We start from the raw sequence: 19486 nt of genomic DNA on the forward strand, positions 1-19486 counted from the left end.
CTTCTAGGAGTTTTATGGTGTTATGTCTTAAATTTAGGTCTTTAAGCCATTTTGAGTTTATTTTTCTATATGGTATGAAGGAATGTTTTAATTTCATTGTTTTACATGTAGTTGTCCAGCTTTCCCAATGCTGCTTGTTGAAAGAGACTGTCTTTTCTCCATTGTATATTCTTGCCTCCTTTGTCATAGATTAATTGACTGTAGGTGAGTAAGTTTATTTCTGGGCTTTCTATTCCATTCTGTTTATCTATGTGTCTCTTTTTGCATCAGTACCATGCTGGGGTTTTTTTTTTGTTTTTTTTTTTATAAATTTATTTATTTTTGGGTGTGTTGGGTCTTCGTTTCTGTGCGAGGGCTTACTCTAGCTGCGGCAAGCGGGGGCCACTCCTCATCGCGGTGTGTGGGCCTCTCACTGTCACGGCCTCTCCTGCTGCAGAGCACAGGCTCCAGACGCGCAGGCTCAGTAGCCGTGGCTCACGGGCCCAGTTGCTCTGCAACATGTGGGATCCTCCCAGACCAGGGCTCGAACCTGTGTCCCCTGCATTGGCAGGCAGACTCTCAACCACTGAGCCACCAGGGAAGCCCACCATGCTGTTTTGATTACTGTAGCTTTGAAGTATAGTCTGAAGCCTGGGAGACTGATACCTCCAGCTTTGTTCTTTTTCTCAATATTGCTTTGGCAACTCTGGGTCTTTTTGTGGTTCCATATAAATTGTAAAATTATTTGTTCTCATTCTGTGAAAAATGTCATGGGTGTTTTGATAGGGGTTGCATTAAATCTATAGACTGCTTAGGGTAGTATGGCCATTTTAACAATATTAATTCTTCCAGTTTAAGAGCATGGAATATCTTTCCATTTCTTTGAATCCTCTTCAGTTTCCTTTATCAGTGTTTTGTAGTTTTCAGCATATAGGTCTTTCATCTCCTTGGTTAAGTTTATTCCTAGGTTTTTTTGTTTCTGTGTTTGTTTTTTTTGGATGAGGTTTTAAATGGAATTGTTTTTATCTTTACTTTCTCTTTCTGATATTTCATTATTAGTGTATAGAAACGCAACAGATTTCTGTATATTAATCTTGTATCCTGCTGCCTTGCTGAGATCATTTATTTGTTCTAATAGTTTCTGTGCAGAGAATTTAGGGTTCTCAATATAGAATATTTTATCTGTGAATAGTGACAGTTTTACTTTTACCCTTCCAATTTGGATACCTTTTATTTCTTTTTCTTGTCTGATTGCTGTGGCTAGGACTTCCAATATTGTATTAAGTAGAAGCAGGGAGAGTGGGCATCCTTGTCTTGTTCCTGAATTTAGTGGAAAGGCTTTCAATTCTTCACTGTTGAGTATTATGTTGGCCATGGGTTTGTCATAAATGGCTTTTATTGTGTTGAGACATGTTCTCTGTATACCCACTTTGCTGAGTTTTTATCATAAATTGTTGTGGAATTTTGTCAGTAGTTCTTTCTGCATCTGTTGAGATGATGATATGGTTTTTATTCTTCAACTTGTTAACGTGGTGTGTCACATTGATTAATTTGCAGATATTGAACCATCCTTGCATCCCTGGGATAAATCTCACTTGGTCATGATGTATGATCCTTTTAATGTATTGTTGAATTTGATTTTTATATTTTGTTGAGGATTTTGCATCTATGTTTATCAGTGATATTGGCTTGTAATTTTTTTGTGGTGTCTTTGGTTTTGGTATCAGGGTGATGCTGGTATTGTAGAATGATTTCATGATCATTCCTTCCTGTTCAGTTTTTGGAATAGTTTGAGAAGGATAGGTGTTAACTCTTCTGTAAATGTTTGGTAGAGTTCTCTTGTGCAACTGTCTGGCCCTGGTCTTTTGTTTTTTGGGAGTATTTTTTTATCAATGATTCAGTTTCATTACTAGTAATTGGTCGGTTTGTATCTTCTATTGAATATTTCTTCCTGGTTCCATCTTGGGAGATCGTGCATTTCTAGGAATTTGTACATTTCTTCTAGGCTGTCCATTTTATTGATGTGTAATTATCCATATTAATCTTTTACGATCCTTTGTATTTCTGTGATATTTGTTGTAACTTTTCCCTTTTTTTCCTGATTTTATTGATGTTAGCCCTCTCTTTTTTTCTTGATGAATCTGGCTAAAGATTTATCAATTTTTCTTATCTTTTCAAAGAACCAGCTCTTAGTTTCATTGATCTTTCCTATTGCTTTTTTAGTCTCTATTTCATTTATCTCTTCTCTGTCCTTTTTGATTTCTTTCCTCTTAGTAACTTTGGGTTTTGTTCTTTTTTTCTAGTTCCTTTAGGCATAAGGTTAGATTGTTTATGTGAGATTTTTCTTGTTTCTTGAGGTAGTTTTGTATTGCTATAAACTTCCTTCCCTTCCTCTTTCGTTCTCTTCTCTTGTGATTTGATGACTAACTTTAGTGTTGTGTTTGGATTCCTTTTTCTTTTTTGTGTGTGTATTTATTGTAGATTTCCGGTTTGTGGTTACTATGAGGTTTTGATATAGCAGTCTGTATATAAACAAGATTGTTTTAAGTTGCTGGTCTTTTAATTTCAAACGTATTTCCAATATCCTGCATTTGTGTTCTCCTTTTCTCACAATTGCTGGTTTTGATATATTTGTATGTGAATGATTTTCTAGCTTTACTGTATGTTTGCCTTTACCTGTGAGCTTTTCCATGTTTGCTTGTCTGTTCTTCAGTTTTTCTAGGTCTTTGTTAAACATTGTTCTTTTGCGGGTTTCATCTTGTTCCATCATCTGGGACCTAATCCTCTGCCGTCTCCTTTTGTCTAACTTTCTGTGATTGCTGTTTCCTTTCTGCAGGCTGCAGGATGGTAGTTCTTGCTTCTGCTGTCTGCCTTCTGATGGATGAGGCTGTCTAAGAGGCTTGTGCAGGCTTCCTGGTGGGAGGGGCTGGTTCCTGCCCAGTGGTGGGTGGAGCTGGGTCTTGTCCCTCTGGTGGGCAGGGCTGTGCTCCAGGAGACTTTTCAGCCACTTGTCTGCTGATGGGTGGGGCTGTGTTCCTGCCCTGTTGGTTGTTTGGCCTGAGGCAACCCCAGCACTGGAGCCTACAGGCTGTAGGGTAGGGCTAATGGCAACCTCCGGGAGGGCTCACACCAATGCATACTCCCCAGATCTGCTGCTGCCAGTGTCTTTGTCCCTGCCATGAACCACAGGCACCCCCCACCTCCACAGGAGATCCTCCAGTACTAGGCAGGTAGGTCTGGCCCTGTCTCATATGGGGTCACTGCTTTTTTCCCCTGGGTCCTGGTGAGCACGAGACTTTTTGTTTGCTCTCCAAGAGTAGAGCTTCTGTTTCCCCCAGTCCTGTGGAAGTCCTGTGATCAAACCCCACTGGCCTTCAAAGCCAGATTCTCTGGGGACTCCTCTTCCTGTTGCCAGACCACCAGGCTGGGAAGGCTGACATGGGGCTCAGAACTTTCACTTCTGTGGGATAACTTCTGTGGTTTAATTGTTTTCCAGTTTTTGGGTTGCCCAGCCAGTGGGTATGGGATTTGATTTTATCGTGATTGCGCCCCTCATACTGTCTTGTTGTGGCTTTTTCTTTGTCTTTGGTTGTAGGGTATCTTTTTTGGTAGGTTCCAGCGTTTTTTTGTCAATGGTTGTTCAGCAGTTAATTGTTATTTTGGTGTTTTTGTAAGAAGGGGGTGAGCTCACATCCTTCTACTCTGCCATATTGAGCTAATCTCTTCTGTTATAAACTTCCATCTCAGAACTGCTTTTGCTGCAGTGTGTAGATAGTGGATTCTTGTGTTTTCGTTTTCATTTGTCTCCAGGTATTTTTTTAATTTCTTCTTTATTTCTTCAGGGATTCGTTGGGTTGTTTATTAGCATAGTTTAGCCTCCACTTGTTTGTGTTTTTTGCTATTTTTTCATTGTAGTTGATTTTTAGTCTCAAAGGGTTGTGGTTGGAAAAGATGCTTGACATGATTTCAGTTGGCTTAAAGTTACTGAGATTTGTTTTGTGGCCTAGCGTGTGCTCTATATCCTGGAGAATGTTCCCTGTGCAGTTGAAAAAAGAATGTGTATTCTCCTTTTGTGTGGAATGTCCTATATATATTAAGTCCATCTGGTTTAATGTGTTGTTTAAGACCAGTGTCTCCTTATTGATATTCTGTTTGGGTGATCTGTTCATTGATGTTAAGTGGGATGTTAAAGTCCCCTAGTATTGTTGTGTTTCTGTGAATTTCTCTCTTTACATCTTTTAATATTTGCTTTATGTATTTAGGTCCTCCTATGTTGGGTGTATACATATATATACAATTGTTATGTCTTTTTCTTAGATTGCTCCCTTAATCATATGAATGTTCTTCATTGTCCCCTGTTACAATCTTTGTTTTAAAGTCTGTTTGGTATAAATATTGCTATCCCTGTTTTCTTTTCATTTCCATTTGCATGGAATACCTTCTTCCATCCTGTCATTATCAGTCTTTGTGTGTGTTTGGATCTGAAGTGAGTCTCTTGTAGGCAGCATATATATGGGTCTTTTTTTTTTTTTTTTTGTATCCATTCAGCTACTCTATGTCTTTTGGTTGGAGTGTTTAGTCCATTTACATTTATAGATGTGTACTTATTGACATTTCTTAATTGTTTGGGGGGTTGTTTGTAGTTCCTTTTGTTCTCTTCTCATGTCATTTGATGACTATTTTTAGTGTTATATTTGGGTTCTTTTTCTTTTTTGTGTATTTATTATAGATTTTTGGTTTGTGGTTACCATGAGGTTTATATATAGCCATATATATGTGTGTGTATATATATGGTTAAGTTGGTGGTCTCTTAAGTTCAAATGCATTTTAACAACCCTGCATTTTTACCCCCCCCCCCACATTTACCGGTTTTGTCATGTTTTATTTCTTTTTGGTTTGTGTATCCCTTAACTTCTTATTGTGGATATAGATGATTTTATTACTTTTGTCTTTCAACCTTCCTAATAGCTTTATACTTGGTTTTCTGTTGGGCAGAGCCATGTCCCAGGGTCCCTGGCTATAGGGCCCTGTGGGATCCTGGAGCTGGTATTGGCCCTCAGATGGGTGGGGCTGGTTCCGGATACAGCTGTCGGCATGGTCCTGGCAGTCCCAGAGCTTGTGTTGGACCACTGGTTGGTGGGACTGGATCCCAGGTTGGCTGCCTAAATTGGCTTAAGGTGTCCCAGATCTGGTTTTGGCCTGCTGGTGGATGGTGCCAGGGCCCAGGGGGTCCTGGGGCTGGTGCCATCCTACTAGTGGGTGGGTTGGGTCCTGACAAGCCAGGCTGCAGGGCTGTGGTGGTCCTAGGGCTGATGTCTGCCCACTGGCAGGTGGGGCCGGGGCTCAGGGGATCCAGGGGCTGGTGCCTACTGACCAGTTGGTGAAACCAGGTTCTGGGGCTAGTGCCACCTCACTGGTGAGCGGAGCTAGGTCCTGGGGTCTCTGACTACAGGGCCCTGGGGGTCCTAGAGTTGTTTGTCAGCTTGCTGGTGGGTGGGTTCAGGTCCCAGGGGGTTCTGAAGCCAGTGCCTGCCCACTGGTGGGTGAGGCTGGTCCTGGGGCTAGTGCCAGCCCACTCGTGGTTGGAGCCAGGTTCTGAGGTATCTGGCTGCAGGGTCCTGGGGATTCCAGGACTAGTGCTGGTGCACTGGTGTGTGGGTCTTGGTCCTAGGCCCTCTGGTGAACAGGGGCATATCCTGGAGTGGCTGTGGTCACAGGGGGTTTTAAGGCAGATGGCCTGCTGGTGAGTGGGGCTTTGTCCCAGCTGGGTTAATTGCTTGGCTTGACCTGTTGTGTCCCAATACTGGTGCCCATAGGCTGGTGGGCAAGGCCAGGTTCTGGTGCTAATAAGTTAGAGGGAGAATTCCAAAATAGTGCTTGCCAGCACCAGTGTCTTTGTGGTAGAAGAAGCTCCCAAAATGTCTGCCACAAGTGTCTGTGTCCCCAGGGTCAGCTCCAGTTTCCTCCTGCCTCTCTGGGAGGCTCTCCAAGATTAGCAGGTGGGTCTGACCCAAGCTTCTTTAAAATTACTGCTTCTGCTCTGGGTCCCAGAGTGTGTGAGTTTTTGTGTGCACCCTTTAAGAGTGGAGTCTTTATTTCTCACAGCCCTCCAGCTCTCCTGAAAGTGAGCCCTGCTGGCCTACAAAGACAAAGGTTCTGGGGACTTGTCTTCCTGGACAAGGTCCTTCCTGGTGTAGGACCCCTGGGCTGGGGAGCCCAGTGTGGGGCTTGGGCCCCCTTGCTCCTTGGGGAGAATCTCTACAGTTGTAATTATCCTCCTGTTTGTGGGTCGCCCACGTGGGGGTAAGGTTCTTGACTATACTGCGTTTCCACCTTTCTTATGGTTCCTTCTTTGTATTTTTAGTTGTAGAAGATCTTTTCTGCTGGTTTCTAGTCTTTCTCATCAATAGTTGCTCTGTAAATAGTTGTAATTTTGGTGTGCCCAAGGGAAGAAGCAAGCTCAGGGTTTTCTTACTCCACCATCTTGACCACACCCATTTCATTTCTTTTGTCAGTGTTTTGTCATTGTCACCGTACAGATCTCACAATTTTTTTTGTTAAAGTGATATGTAAATATTTAATTTTTGGGAGCTAAGTGGTATAATTTATTTTTAATTGTTGTTAGTATAGAGATACTTAATTGATTTTTGTATGTTGACCTTATACTGTGTTATCTTGGTAAACTTACTTAATAGTTCTATGGTACAGCCAGGTTACTTTTAAGAAATTACAAACTGGGAATAGTTTTACAAGTTCATTTTTGCTGTTTTAGATGAAATGTCAAATCTTAAATCTTGAATGAGGTGAATTTTTCTTTTCCTCACTTTTTCTTTAGCAGTATACATGTAATATTTACTTATTAGCTTTGTTAGTAGTTAAATATTTGTATGGCCTGGTGATGGAAGCATCAACCAAAAAAGCCTGATTTCAAAGAGGGAGCCTAGTTTCTCTCTTCTTTTGTAATTAAATAATAGTAACACTGGCTAGTTTTATGAAAAATTTTATTTGCAACAGTAAAATCGTGATTTTTTTTAACAGGAAGAATACGATTGGGATAGTTAATTTTTTAAGTGTTTTTCATATGGCATATTTTTTAGCTATGAATAATTGTTCTATTTCTTCTCTTTTTCTCTTTCTTCTCAGGTATTGGGAGAGTTGCTGCTACATCTTTAGGAAATTTAACTAACCATGGTTCTGAAGATTTACCCCTTCCTCCTGGCTGGTCTGTGGACTGGACAATGAGAGGGAGGAAATATTACATAGATCACAACACAAATACAACTCATTGGAGCCATCCTCTTGAGCGAGAAGGACTTCCTCCAGGATGGGAGCGAGTTGAGTCATCAGAATTTGGAACCTATTATGTAGATCACACAAATAAAAAGGCTCAATATAGGCATCCCTGTGCTCCGAGGTAGACTATCAACTTTATCTTAACTCTTGGTTTTGGGATTGTCTAATGTTAGATTTTGAACTCATATTTTCATCAAAGAGAAAGATGTCCTGAAGTTTGATTTAAAAACTTTATTTTTCACAGCTTATGAGATTTTTTCCTCTGGACTTATATTTAGTAATGAATGACTTTAATAATTAAAAAACAACTTTTTAAACAAACCTCAAAAACAGGATCAATATTCTTATGATCAGATTCTGCTTTCATATGCCAGAATGCTTTTGTTAAAGATACCCAGAAATTAAAGTAAATAAATAGAATATCTGCCTCTTTACATTTAAATTTCTATAAAAAATACACATCTACCTTCTAATGTGTCAGAATATATTTTGAATTATAATGTTTTGCTGATTTTATTCAATTTAGAGATATTTTATGTTTTTTAACTGTTGCCACACAAGAAAGTGAAAATTATCTATTTTATTTATTTATTTTTGGCTGCATTGGGTCTTTGTTGCTGTGCGTGGGCTTCCTCTATTTGCAGTGAGTGGGGGCTACTCTTCATTGCACTGTGCAGGCTTCTCATTGTGGTGGCTTCTCTTGTTGTGGAGCACAGGCTTTAGGCACGCGGGCTCAGTGGTTGTGGCGCACAGGTTTAGTTGCTCCATGGCATGTGGGATCTTCCCGGACCAGGGCTCGAACCTGTGTCCCCTGCATTGGCAGGCGGACTCTTAACCACTGCACCACCAGTGAAGTCCCTACATTTTAATATTATCACCCAGAAAACTAAGCTTTGTCACTATTGCGCTGTTTTAATCATTTTACATACTTGGATTTTTAATTCAAGTTTGAAAAACAGTTTTTTTCCAGTGATTCCATTTAGTGGCACTCAGTGTTTATTGAAAAAGTGAGGTTGTCATCCCTTCAAAAGAACCAAGTCAGCCTCTCTGCCTGTGTTGGGCTCTGGCCCCTTTGCCTGCTCTCCTTACCATCTCAGGCAAGCTGCTGCTCTCCCTGGCTTCAATTTGCAGGCCGGTGACATAGGGGTAATTTGTAGCCTCCCTCCCACCTGATCACAACCCTTACCCAAGGGCAGGGATGAGTTCCACGTATTCCTGCTGTGTCCCCGGCACCAAACACAGAGACACACACAGGTAGATGTTTTGTTGAATGAATAAATGATAGAAATGCACAAAAAAACCCCTAAAAACTCCCAACAAAACGTGGTTACAGTTTGCTGTCACTGGATCTCAGAGGCTTTCTGGTCCATAGAACCAGATTTGAGAGTATATTGAGCTTAGTTTTCTGTTTATCATCATTAATTTTATATTGAATATTATTATAGAATTTTATAGTTTACAAAGCATTTTCACAATTAGTTAATTTGCTTCTCTCAGCAACTCTGTAGACTTTAAGCAGGAGAGAATAAACACCTTCCTTAAGCTCAGATAGGTAGTATTGGCAGCTATTTGGCTGTCTGTATTATGCTAATCCTTATACAGAACTCTTGACATATATTAGGTCATTTAATCCTTAGAAGAGTCATTTTTGGTATGAATTTATTCTGGTTTTACAAATAAAAAGGCTAAGGTTCAGAGAAGTGAAGCAGTTTCGCTTACATTCGTGCAACTTGTAATTGGCCAAACTGAGGTTAACCCGCACTCCCCCCAGGGTGTATCTGACTTCGAAGCCTCAGTTCTTTCCCACCTCCCAATTGTGCTATCAAGGAATATTTGACTTTGCACCTACTTATGAAAGAAGAGTTGAAGATAAAATTCAGTGCCATTTGCACATTGATCTTTAAATTGTTAACTACAGTCTAATCCAACAGTTACTTTAGTCCTGGTTTAGTATTGGAATGATCTTTCCTGATACACACATAAACCTTTATGTTTGGAGGCAGGCTCTTCCAGTTTTATCTCCAAGTCTGGAATAGGCCATTATGGTCTCCCAGAATTCAGTCTTTAACCTTCAAGTGGGTCAGTGCTTTCCTTAGCATCTTCCCATTAAGAGCCCTTACCCCACCTTGCTGTTCTTTCCTTCCCCCCCAACTTATAGGCTGTTAGAACTAATTAAAAGCACGGTCTTTTTTTTTTTTTTTTTTTAAGTCTCTGACTTAAAACAGGTTCTAATCAACGCTAACTCCCATATGCTCTCTTAAGGTGGTAAAAGTGGAAAGGAAATAGTATAGTTATGTGGATATTTCAAGCACAGTACTCACTCCTACTGTAGTACCTGTTCCAAACCCCCTTTTCAGCCTAAAGGAGAAAGAAAATATCCATTCTTATTTTGAGAAAAATTATCAACTTTTCCAGTATAAATTTATAGCTAATTACTAGTTATTACTAAAATTTGATTCTAGTTTTAAGCCTCTGTATAAAGATTATAACAGCTCTGACTTTTTTAATAGCCTTCTTTAAAGTTGCCCTTGAAAAGAATAAATATCAGCCAGATGAAATCTCTTAAAAATATGTAAAGATTTAGCTTAGTTTTATATCCATCACTAATGACCTACAAGTTTCCAAGAGAAGGTGCATTTTACTTCCCCTATAGTATGGTTTAAAAAAAAGCCAGATCCTTATGTTTTTTAGGTGGTAGAAGTTTGGGCAAGAGGCATATTGAAAATCACTTAAATATTATTCTTATAGTTCATGTTTTATTTAGGGCCTTTATCCTAATGAACATTGATTGTTTCTTCTTAGTGTACCTCGGTATGATCAACCTCCTCCTGTCACATACCAGCCACAGCAAACTGAAAGAAATCAGTCCCTTCTGGTACCTGCAAATCCTTATCATACTGCAGAAATTCCTGATTGGCTTCAGGTTTATGCTCGAGCCCCTGTGAAGTAAGTGAATTTACAGCACAGATTTTTGTTGAGTGGTGAGTAGAAGCCTGAATGGAGTCTCAGGGCTGCTTAAAACACACAGCACCATTTTTTTTTTTAATATTATTTAAAAGCCCATTATTATTTAAAGAAGGGATATCACAGCTTATGAAGTTGAAAAGTCATTGATTAGAAATAGAAGTTTTACAAATATTTATTGAATCTTCATTTTCTATTGTGTGCAGACCTAGGCTATTACAGGGATGCAGTAAAAAGCTTACATTCTCATAGGGGTAGAATAACTTGTAAATAAGTGATGCAATACCTTGTGATAAAAGGAAGGAACCAGGTAAGTCCTAGGTACATAGGTGAATCAAAGCAGGACACAAGAGTGTTGAGGAAATAGTATGTGTGGTGGCTCAAGTTCTGGGAGGAGATGACCTGTGTTCACTGATACTTTAGCTTTGTTACCCTGGGGAGGGTGCTTAACTTAGTTTTGTTTTCTGTAAATTGGAGATAGTAATAGTACCTTCTCTTAAGGTTATTGAGTATTCAATAAAATAATGCATCTAAAATATGTATCACAGTGTCATGCACATTGAGAGAGCTTAGTAAATGGTTACTGTTATTATTGTGGGTAAAGGTATAGAATAGTGGTTAAGATCAGTCAGGAAGGAAACTGGAAGGAAAGCGTGATTTCTGTCTCCATCACCTACTTACCGAATGACCTTGGGCAAGTTATTGAACTTAGTTCTAAGTGTTTTTCCTCTACTGAAATACAGGGGATAATAATCTTATCTACTTTACTTGGTGTGGTGAGGCTTAAAAGTGATCATGCTTTTTTTTTTTTTTAATATTTATTTATTTTTGGCTGCACCGGGTCTCAGTTGTGGCATGCAGACTCTTAGTTGCAGCATGCATGCGGGATCTAGTTCCCTGACCAGGGATTGAACCTGGGCCCCCTGCATTGGGAGCATGGAGTCCCAGCCACTGGACCACCAGGGAAGTCCCTGATCCTGCATTTTAAATCAAATGGCACAGTGGCTGACTTGAGTAAGCCCTTAACAATGGTTTCTTATTATTATGAGTGAGCAGGGAAAGCTGCACCAAAAAGGAAAATACATGCACTAGTTTTTAAAGATGGCTATGAGTTTGCTGGCTCATTGAGGATATTTATTGGGTGCCATAGTAGGCACTGTTCTTGGAATATAATCATGAATAAATGAAATATTTGCCTCAAAGAGCTTCTCTCTTCTGGGAAAACAGAAGTAGGTATTCAGATCAATAATCCAGTGTGGGTAAGGATCAGTGACAGTGGTATATACGAAGTGCTATGATTTCAGAAAAGGGGATGTCTGAAAGTAAATAGTTATTGATAATCCAGTGCTTCCTGTACCATACTGTGCTAAACTTTTACATATAATCTTCCCAAAACCTATTTTACAGCTGAAAAAAACTCTGTCTTTGCTAAGATCACACAAATATTAAGTGGTAGATTTCAAACCTTTCTCTCTAACTTCAAAGTTCATACTCTTAACTTTTGTCATTACTACTTCTTATTTAATAATAATTATCATTTACTAAGTATCTGTTAAATTCCTGGTACTTTGCTAGGTATTTTACACATAATAATTGCATGTACAATACTGTTAACAATTATATAAGGTGACATTTTGCAGCCTTACTCTTAATATTCCATTCGTATTTCAAAAACCAAAACTATCAGCATAAGATAGCCCAAAGAAGAGTTTTTAGAAAGCTTAAGATGATTGTACAATGAATTCAGAATAAAATAATTAAATCTCATAACGTTACTGGTCATTTACTATGAACTATTTGTTAATTCTTGGCCAACATAACATTCCCTTACATTCCCTCTGATCTTTTCAGACTGTAAATTCATGGCTGTTGATCTGTGTGGCCTGATGCAGAGAGACAAGATGATATTATAAGGGTTGTAGTCTAAAATCATCAGTTTTTTTTTTTTTCCTAAGTCAAATTTAAGCCTTGTCAGTGTAATTTTTAAAAAGGTTTTAATTATAGATATTATTCTACAGAGTATAAACAGTGCTTGTCAGAAGTTTGGTTTTAGTTTATTTGAAATTACGTACACATTCATCCATAAAATTAAGCATGGTTTGGTGTCTTAGCTAACCTACAGAAACCTCTTTATCTGATAATATCCATATACTGTAGGAATAGGATGAGGAATGATAGCAGATGGACTTTTCTTCCCTTTTTCCCCTCTCTTCTTTCACTCTTGATACCACTTGATCTACTGCTGTCTGTGGCCTTTGTTCATATGCTGATCCTAAGTCATATGTAATATGTGCATGTATTTATATTTCCTTAAGTCTGGAAGAATATGTGCCTAACTGTTTAACCTTTGTTATTTCTGGGAGTTGATAAGATTGAGTAGGGTTATTCTTTCTTCTTTATGTTATTTGTACTCTATAGCCGTTGTTAGAAAGAAATAACATAAAAAGCTTTCCTTCTTGGGGGAAAAAGATGGTACTTAAATGGAATTCTTTGCTTCTGATGAAAAGAAATGACTCCTAAAGATTACAGTCCCTTTCAACTCTGGCTCTGTGAGCTAACTATTAGAACTTTAGGAAACTAGCAACTTAAGTTTTTTTCAAATAGATCAGAACTCCTCCCAGAATGGGCCAGTGAGAAAAGAGAGCAAGTACTTCTTTACTGCTTAAAACAAGAGGTCTAGGTCTACCTTTTAGTTGATACTAAATTTTTGTCTCTAAAGAGGATTGGAAATGGTTAATATTGTTCTATCAACAGAAGGTGAGTTGTTATCCATGAATTAGGTAATGGAGAATCAATTACTTATCCAAAAAATTAGCTTATTTCTTCCTTTTGTTTAACAAACAATTGACATTATCTAGCTTTCTAAAATGCTTTATTTCTATCTCTAGCAGTAACTTACCAAAATAATTTTTGCATATACTTCCAGAACTGACTTAGAACAGATAATGTTCTAAATTTTTATTAATTTTAGTAAAGGTATGTTTCTAAGTTTGCTCTCAAAAGTCTGTAATGTATCATGTACCTGTAAGCAAGCTGAACTATAGGATAAAATTAAAAGATTTAATCTTTAACGGGAAAAAGACCATCAGGAACATGTTTACTTTCCATTATTCCTCATGCCCGCCCCACCCCGCAACACCAGTCCCCAACAGCATTGTGGCACAGACTCTATTTTATCCCTGTGTCTGTGATCCTGCAGTATCACTGCTGACTCACTTCTGGGTGTAGGAGGAAAGGAAGAGTGGGCATACTGTTACATAAGACAGGCACAGGGAGCTTGGGCTACATTACAATACCCGGGGCTGGAATAGCAGTACTTTTGGCTCCTGAAGGCAGCATCCACTGGAGTGTGAACAAGGTTTTTTGGTAGCATTACAGCAATTGCTGTTTGCCTATATGGGTTATTTATAAGTACTGTTTGAATAGGATACTGCTGTAGGAAAAATGTAGCAAGAGAGATGCTATGAGAAAAGGATACTGGAGTAAACAGCCTATTTTCTGAACGATTTACCTGTATATTTAGAGTATAGTGGCTAAAAAGTTAAACTGAAGCAGATTATTTGGCTCCTTAAGAAGAAAAGAATGGGAATTACATACTTTTCTTAAGAAAAGTAAATGGCGGGCATAGGCAGAAGGGAAGTCACTATATAGAAACAGCAGGGGCAAGGATTTGGAATGGAAATTGACACATTGCATACTTTTCTCATCTGTGGTCTTCCTTAGAGTACTTTTTCTTCTTCCCAAAGTATTTTCACTAAATATTCTGATTTTCTTGCTTCTACACAAAATCCTATTCTTGATGCTAAATGCTGTGATTGGGAAGTCAGAAAATTGTCTGAAGCTTTTTTCTTTTTCCCTTTAAAAAAAAACTTAAATGCTTATACAGAATGATATTCATGTGTTACAAACAAGTTTGATATTTACCAATATTACCATATTCTTCTCCCTTCTTTTCCTTGCTAGAATGTACCCAGATGATACATGGGCTTTAGTGTTCTTATGGTTCACCTGGCATAAATTTAAGTATCTTGAATCAGTAGACATTGCTGAAATGCCCCTTAGCAATGGAATTCAGACTTGGGAAGATTAAGGTTTTTTGTTAGGAGTTATGAATTTGTTTCAAACAAATAAGTAAAATCTTAAGGTACATGAATGGCAGAGGTTCTAGGAAACACCTTGCAATTGTTTCTTCATGGAGGCTCATTGAGTATTTCTTGTAGTATTTCTCCAATATATGTTGGCAAATAGTTGGAGTTTCCCACTAAAGAGAATATAAAGCTTTCTGCCAAGTATATCTTTTAGTAAATTTGCAGTGCTCGGTAAGTAAATTAGTAAATTTGGGATCCAACAAAATACGTTTACCTTGTGATTTTTGTGTACTGTGCTGTGCTTTTGGTATTCCTGGTACACATAACCAGGTTGTACAGAAATGTATGTCAGCATACCAAGCACAGTATGTAGCTCATACTGGCTGCTCTGTATTTGTTTACTGTTTCCCTTTTTTAAAAAATATTACGTGATCCCCTTGGAATAAGATGGTAAATGAATTACCAAACAAAGGAAATGGGTAGGAAATGTTATAAATGATTATTAAGAATAAATTTACTAGAATTTACATTTAAAGTTCTTTCTTCCTATTATGTCTGTTGTGCAATGTGATTTGAGAAGTGTAACTTTAATATTATATAGGTATATGCCTTGCTCCATAAAAACTTGTTCAAGTTTTTTCTCTAGTCTTAGTAGGTATTATCATTCAAAACTATTACTGTGATGTGCCTTGGTCCATACAGTTCTCTGCCTTTCTGATCTTTTAATCACTAAACAATTTTGCAAGAGATATGTATATAGCCTCTTTAGGTTTCATCTATAAAATGAGAAGATTGGAGTAGAGTGCTGTCTTCAGGTCCCTTTCAATTCAAAGTGTAAATTACTGCTTTAGTAGTTTGTTGCATACTTCATCTCAGTATGTGATCTACTTACCACTGAAGAAGGACTAAAAACCTTCTGAACTGTATATAAATAAACTTATGTGAGTCCGGCCCCATATTGTGCAGTCTTCTACAGTCTGTTTATTCTGTCATTTTGAAAACAGCTTATTCTTTCCTTTCTGCTTGAGTTTTTCTGTATTTTTTGTTGTTTGTTTGTAATATTGTATACTCAACCTCAGGATTATTCAGCCCACAAATGATGGTTCCTTTTCATTCCTCTACCTGTTTAGTTCCTTGTTTGCTGTAGTAAACAGTATGCCTCAAAAAGCTTTATCAACACTAATGACACAGATGATCTTGCCTATTTTTCCATATTATTCATTGCAGGAACAATGTGGTCTAAAGTATTCTTACCTTCCTGACAATTAACTTTGGATGAACTTATGAATAGCATGGAATATGTTCTTCAGAAATTATAGAACCACAGTGGTTTGAAATCTTTGTTCATTATTATCTAGCATTAATATTAGAATAACTGATACATAAGATGAATGGAAATGGGTATTTTTTAACTTAGATTGAAATGAAGTAATATTAGTAGTTTTCTCCTCTCCCTAAAAAATAGTGTATTTAACTAGCAGTTAATAACTCGGTTATTTTAAATTGAAGTTTATGGTTTATTTAGTTATAATAAAATTGAAATTTATAAAAATAGAACAGTTTATTGTTATAAATACATATTTATGAATATGTTGTGAACATATGTCTGATTGTGTTTTAAAACAGATATGACCACATTCTGAAGTGGGAACTCTTCCAGCTGGCTGACCTGGATACATACCAGGGAATGCTGAAGCTGCTTTTCATGAAAGAACTGGAACAGATTGTTAAAATGTATGAAGCCTACAGACAGGCTCTTCTCACGGAGTTGGAAAATCGCAAGCAGAGACAGCAGTGGTATGCCCAGCAACATGGCAAGAATTTTTAAGTTAATTTTTTAAAAATAAAATTTAAGTTTTATAAGGGCTTTAAAATACTTTCACAGATTTAAAAAAACCTGCAAACAAGTACTTTGGTTAATAAAGGCAGCTTACTTTTTTGGAAATTATAAAATTCTAATTTTACATGTATTTTGTTATTAAAAATATTCTTTTATTGAGAAAAAAATGAGTTTATCATTTTAAGAGCCAACATGGCAAACACTTCTAAATGCTGTATATTTGGAAACTGCTTTGAATATTCTCGATGGAGACAAATGCAACAAGAAATGTCATTTAACCAGATATTAAATAGGAAATGATCAGTTGTTAAACTCTCACAGTAGCAGTACCTTTCTTCAAAAAACAGAATGAGAGAGATAACCTATGCAGTATTTAAAAAAATACGTTTACTGCTTTAGTGTGGAATATTGTCTGGAATTGGATGGTTGAAATATTACCATTGTATAGAGCAAAACATAAAATGGGACTTGGGACCTTTATTGTGATAAATTTTTATATGTAATGTATGGAGTCACCCCCCCCCCCCCCCGCACACGAATGTAAAGACCCCTTTTAAAACATGTTGAGAAAGTATTTTTTGGTATGAAAGGGTGAAGGGTCTATAATGTTTCAGGAATAAATTTAGGTATAAGGCCTTAGCCTGTGTGGGAAAAGTGTGCACAGCACTCAAGAGTTGCTAACATTACAGTACTTCCTTACTTTGGACTAGGGCTTTTATGGCATTTAGTAACATGGTGCTGATGAGACAGTGGAGGCTTTTCAACAGCATAGCACGTTGCCATCCCAACAGACTGGGTTGAACTGCCAAAAATGACAATCAGGGACTCATTAAGAAATCTTGGTCATTAAATTGATTCTACATATCTTTTATCTTCTAAGAGTTTGTCACAGAACTTTAAAACCCAGTATTTCTCTCCCAGTTTTTTTTCCTTTGGTTTAATAGTTATTAAGACATTGTTCATAATTAGCACAGTACGTTTGATTGCAGGCAAATTTATGGCATGTCTAGCCAAAAATCTCTAGAATTCTGTGAATTTCAAAACTTGTTGAAATAGCTCTTCAGTTATATTTACATGTGTTGTAAATATGTAAATAAATTTTTAGTTTAGGTAATCTTCCAAAATATAAAGCTCTCCCAGTTAGATATCAGTGAATCTGAATTATTGATAAAATGTTGAAAATGTTAAATGTTTGATTTTATATAACAAGCTTATTAAATATATTTTTGTGGAAACTAAATGTGTTGCGTTTGAGTCCATGTTTTATGCATAGCACTTACATATATTCGATTTTTCCATTCAGAGGCCCATAGGCAAAGGAAGCAGTATAATGAAAGGGGTATTCCACAATGAAAATTGACTAGTGGAATGTTATCAGTGGGAAAAGTTATTTTGCAGGGCATGTGATCAGACTTTCCTAAGATGTGAGCTTAAATATCTTATGAACTCTCACACACTCTTCTATTTTAATCATTCTTTACTCCTTACTAAATATTACCATTTCATTTAATTAAAGCTTAGCCATTTCTAAGAAAGTTAGAAATTACTCTGTTTTAGAGCTCCCAGATCAGAGGCATTACTTTTTTTTTCATTACCACACTTTTTTTTCCTCTAGAAAGTAAGTTCAATGAAATTCCACTACAGATTTTAGTAATTAGAAAAACAATATAGAATCACTGGTTTAAAAGAACTGGAAGATACCTAAAAGGGCTTAGTGTACATTCCTTAAAATGGAAACCTAAATTTGTTATGGTGTCAACATTAAAGAAAATGCATTTTGAATTTAAAAAAAGAGATAGAAATCTTCATCATTCTATATCATCACCTCCCAAACATTTCCAAATTCAGTTGTTTTTAATATTGGGAACCAGAGTAAACTTTAATAATAGTTCACATGTTAAAAGAATAAACCTATGATGAATACATTTCTTTGTGTACCAAATGAAAAAATATACAATGCAGTGAAACTCAAATACATATACAAAGTGATTTTTTGTGCATTTTTGATCAAGAGGTTTATATTCTATATTAAATCATGATAGAAAAGCAATATATAGTTTTTGATAAAGCAACTGAAAAGCTCTCTTATATGTCTTTTATAATAAGAGCTAATGGTATATGTAAGATGGTATAGATTGAATCAAGCCTATTGAGTTATGATGCTATGTTTTAACAAATGACTATGTGAAATAATTTAAAAATTCTTCTGTAGAAATTAAATGAGCATATCCAAATGTGGAGTAATATTACTACATGGTTTAACTATAACCCGGTAGTAGAATTTAGTAAATTCAAGCAGAACACGTGTACTGTTATCATAAATAGACAAATTCTTTAAATTATAACAGCATATTTGAAGACAAAATCAGGAAACTGTACATGTTAACAAAATAAAACCATGCATACATACATCTGCTTATTAAACACTGAAATAAAGGAACTAAACCATTTTGCAATCTTCAGAGGTGCTTGGTATTTTACCCTGTTCTGATGGAAGCACTTTGAATGTTTGCATGGAGATGTAAAACAATATTTAACTGACAGCTTGGTCATGCACACCTGTATTTTTGAAATTTTGGATTAAATTTTCTTCTTTTCTGATTGTTCAGTAGATTCTGACTTTGGTGCAGGAAAAGCTTGATGATACAGATGTCTGTGGGTTGCTGCTGCACTATAAAGCTTGTATAAAGCCTAGAAATAAAAGAATCAAGATTATAAAACATTGTATTAAATACACAGATATAAATTTTTTCCTTTTTAGTGTAATTAGTTTATGGTACGATATCAAATTTAGCATGCTAAATTTGGAATCCTTGTATCATTAATCTGTATGAGATATACATTAATAGCTAATATCTTAGAACGCAAAAGTATTTTCAGCTGTCCAATGTGTGGGTCGATCTTCATGGTAAATGTCCTATTCTCAGACTGCATTTTCTTTTACCTTTCACACCTTTTGGAGCAGAGCTTCCTAACCACTGTGCCCCAGGGGTGTGTTGAAAACTCATACTGTGAATATTATTAGTTTTAGGGGAATTATAGGAGCTCATAACTTCTGACTGCCAATAGCTACTTTATTATACATAGGTAGACCACTTGCTATTGGAGCTTCCTGATAGGTTTTTTCAAAAAGGGACCACTTTTATTCTCCATGATTTCCTGATATGGTCATGCAAATAAGCATGTGTGTTACCCTCTCTCCTGCCACACTGGGCTCTCTCAAACATGCTCTCTTGCCTTGTTTCCATTAATTAGTTCATATCTTACGAAATGTTATTCAGAAGCGTTACCTCAGAAAGTCTTTCTTCACTAAAACTACCTC

The 19486-nt window shown here is 37.0% G+C and overlaps 2 protein-coding genes across 8 annotated transcripts in view; one reads left to right on the plus strand and one right to left on the minus strand.

Annotated features, from left to right (window-relative positions):
- The window catches only part of SAV1 (salvador family WW domain containing protein 1), a 29676-nt gene extending 12272 nt beyond the window's left edge, over positions 1 to 17404 (plus strand). The window contains exons 3-5 of one of the 2 annotated variants that reach the window (XM_082384857.1): positions 7123 to 7393; positions 10075 to 10218; positions 15951 to 17404. In XM_082384857.1, coding sequence (XP_082240983.1) covers positions 7123 to 7393; positions 10075 to 10218; positions 15951 to 16152 — 617 coding nt within the window. In that variant the 3' untranslated portion in view covers positions 16153 to 17404. Of the gene's footprint in view, positions 1 to 7122; positions 7394 to 10074; positions 10219 to 15950 lie in introns of those variants that run through there. The other variant, XM_082384858.1, reaches the window with a different exon arrangement.
- Positions 17405 to 17999: 595 nt separating this feature from the next.
- The window catches only part of ATL1 (atlastin GTPase 1), an 87687-nt gene continuing 86200 nt past the window's right edge, over positions 18000 to 19486 (minus strand). For 5 of the 6 annotated variants that reach the window (XM_082384840.1, XM_082384842.1, XM_082384841.1 and 2 more), the window contains one exon: positions 18000 to 18855. In XM_082384840.1, coding sequence (XP_082240966.1) covers positions 18745 to 18855 — 111 coding nt within the window. In that variant the 3' untranslated portion in view covers positions 18000 to 18744. The remainder of the gene's footprint in view (positions 18856 to 19486) is intronic. The other variant, XR_014242496.1, reaches the window with a different exon arrangement.

This window comes from Balaenoptera borealis (assembly GCF_965194805.1).
Source record: "Balaenoptera borealis genome assembly, chromosome: 3".
NCBI classification, from domain to species: domain Eukaryota; kingdom Metazoa; phylum Chordata; class Mammalia; order Artiodactyla; family Balaenopteridae; genus Balaenoptera; species Balaenoptera borealis.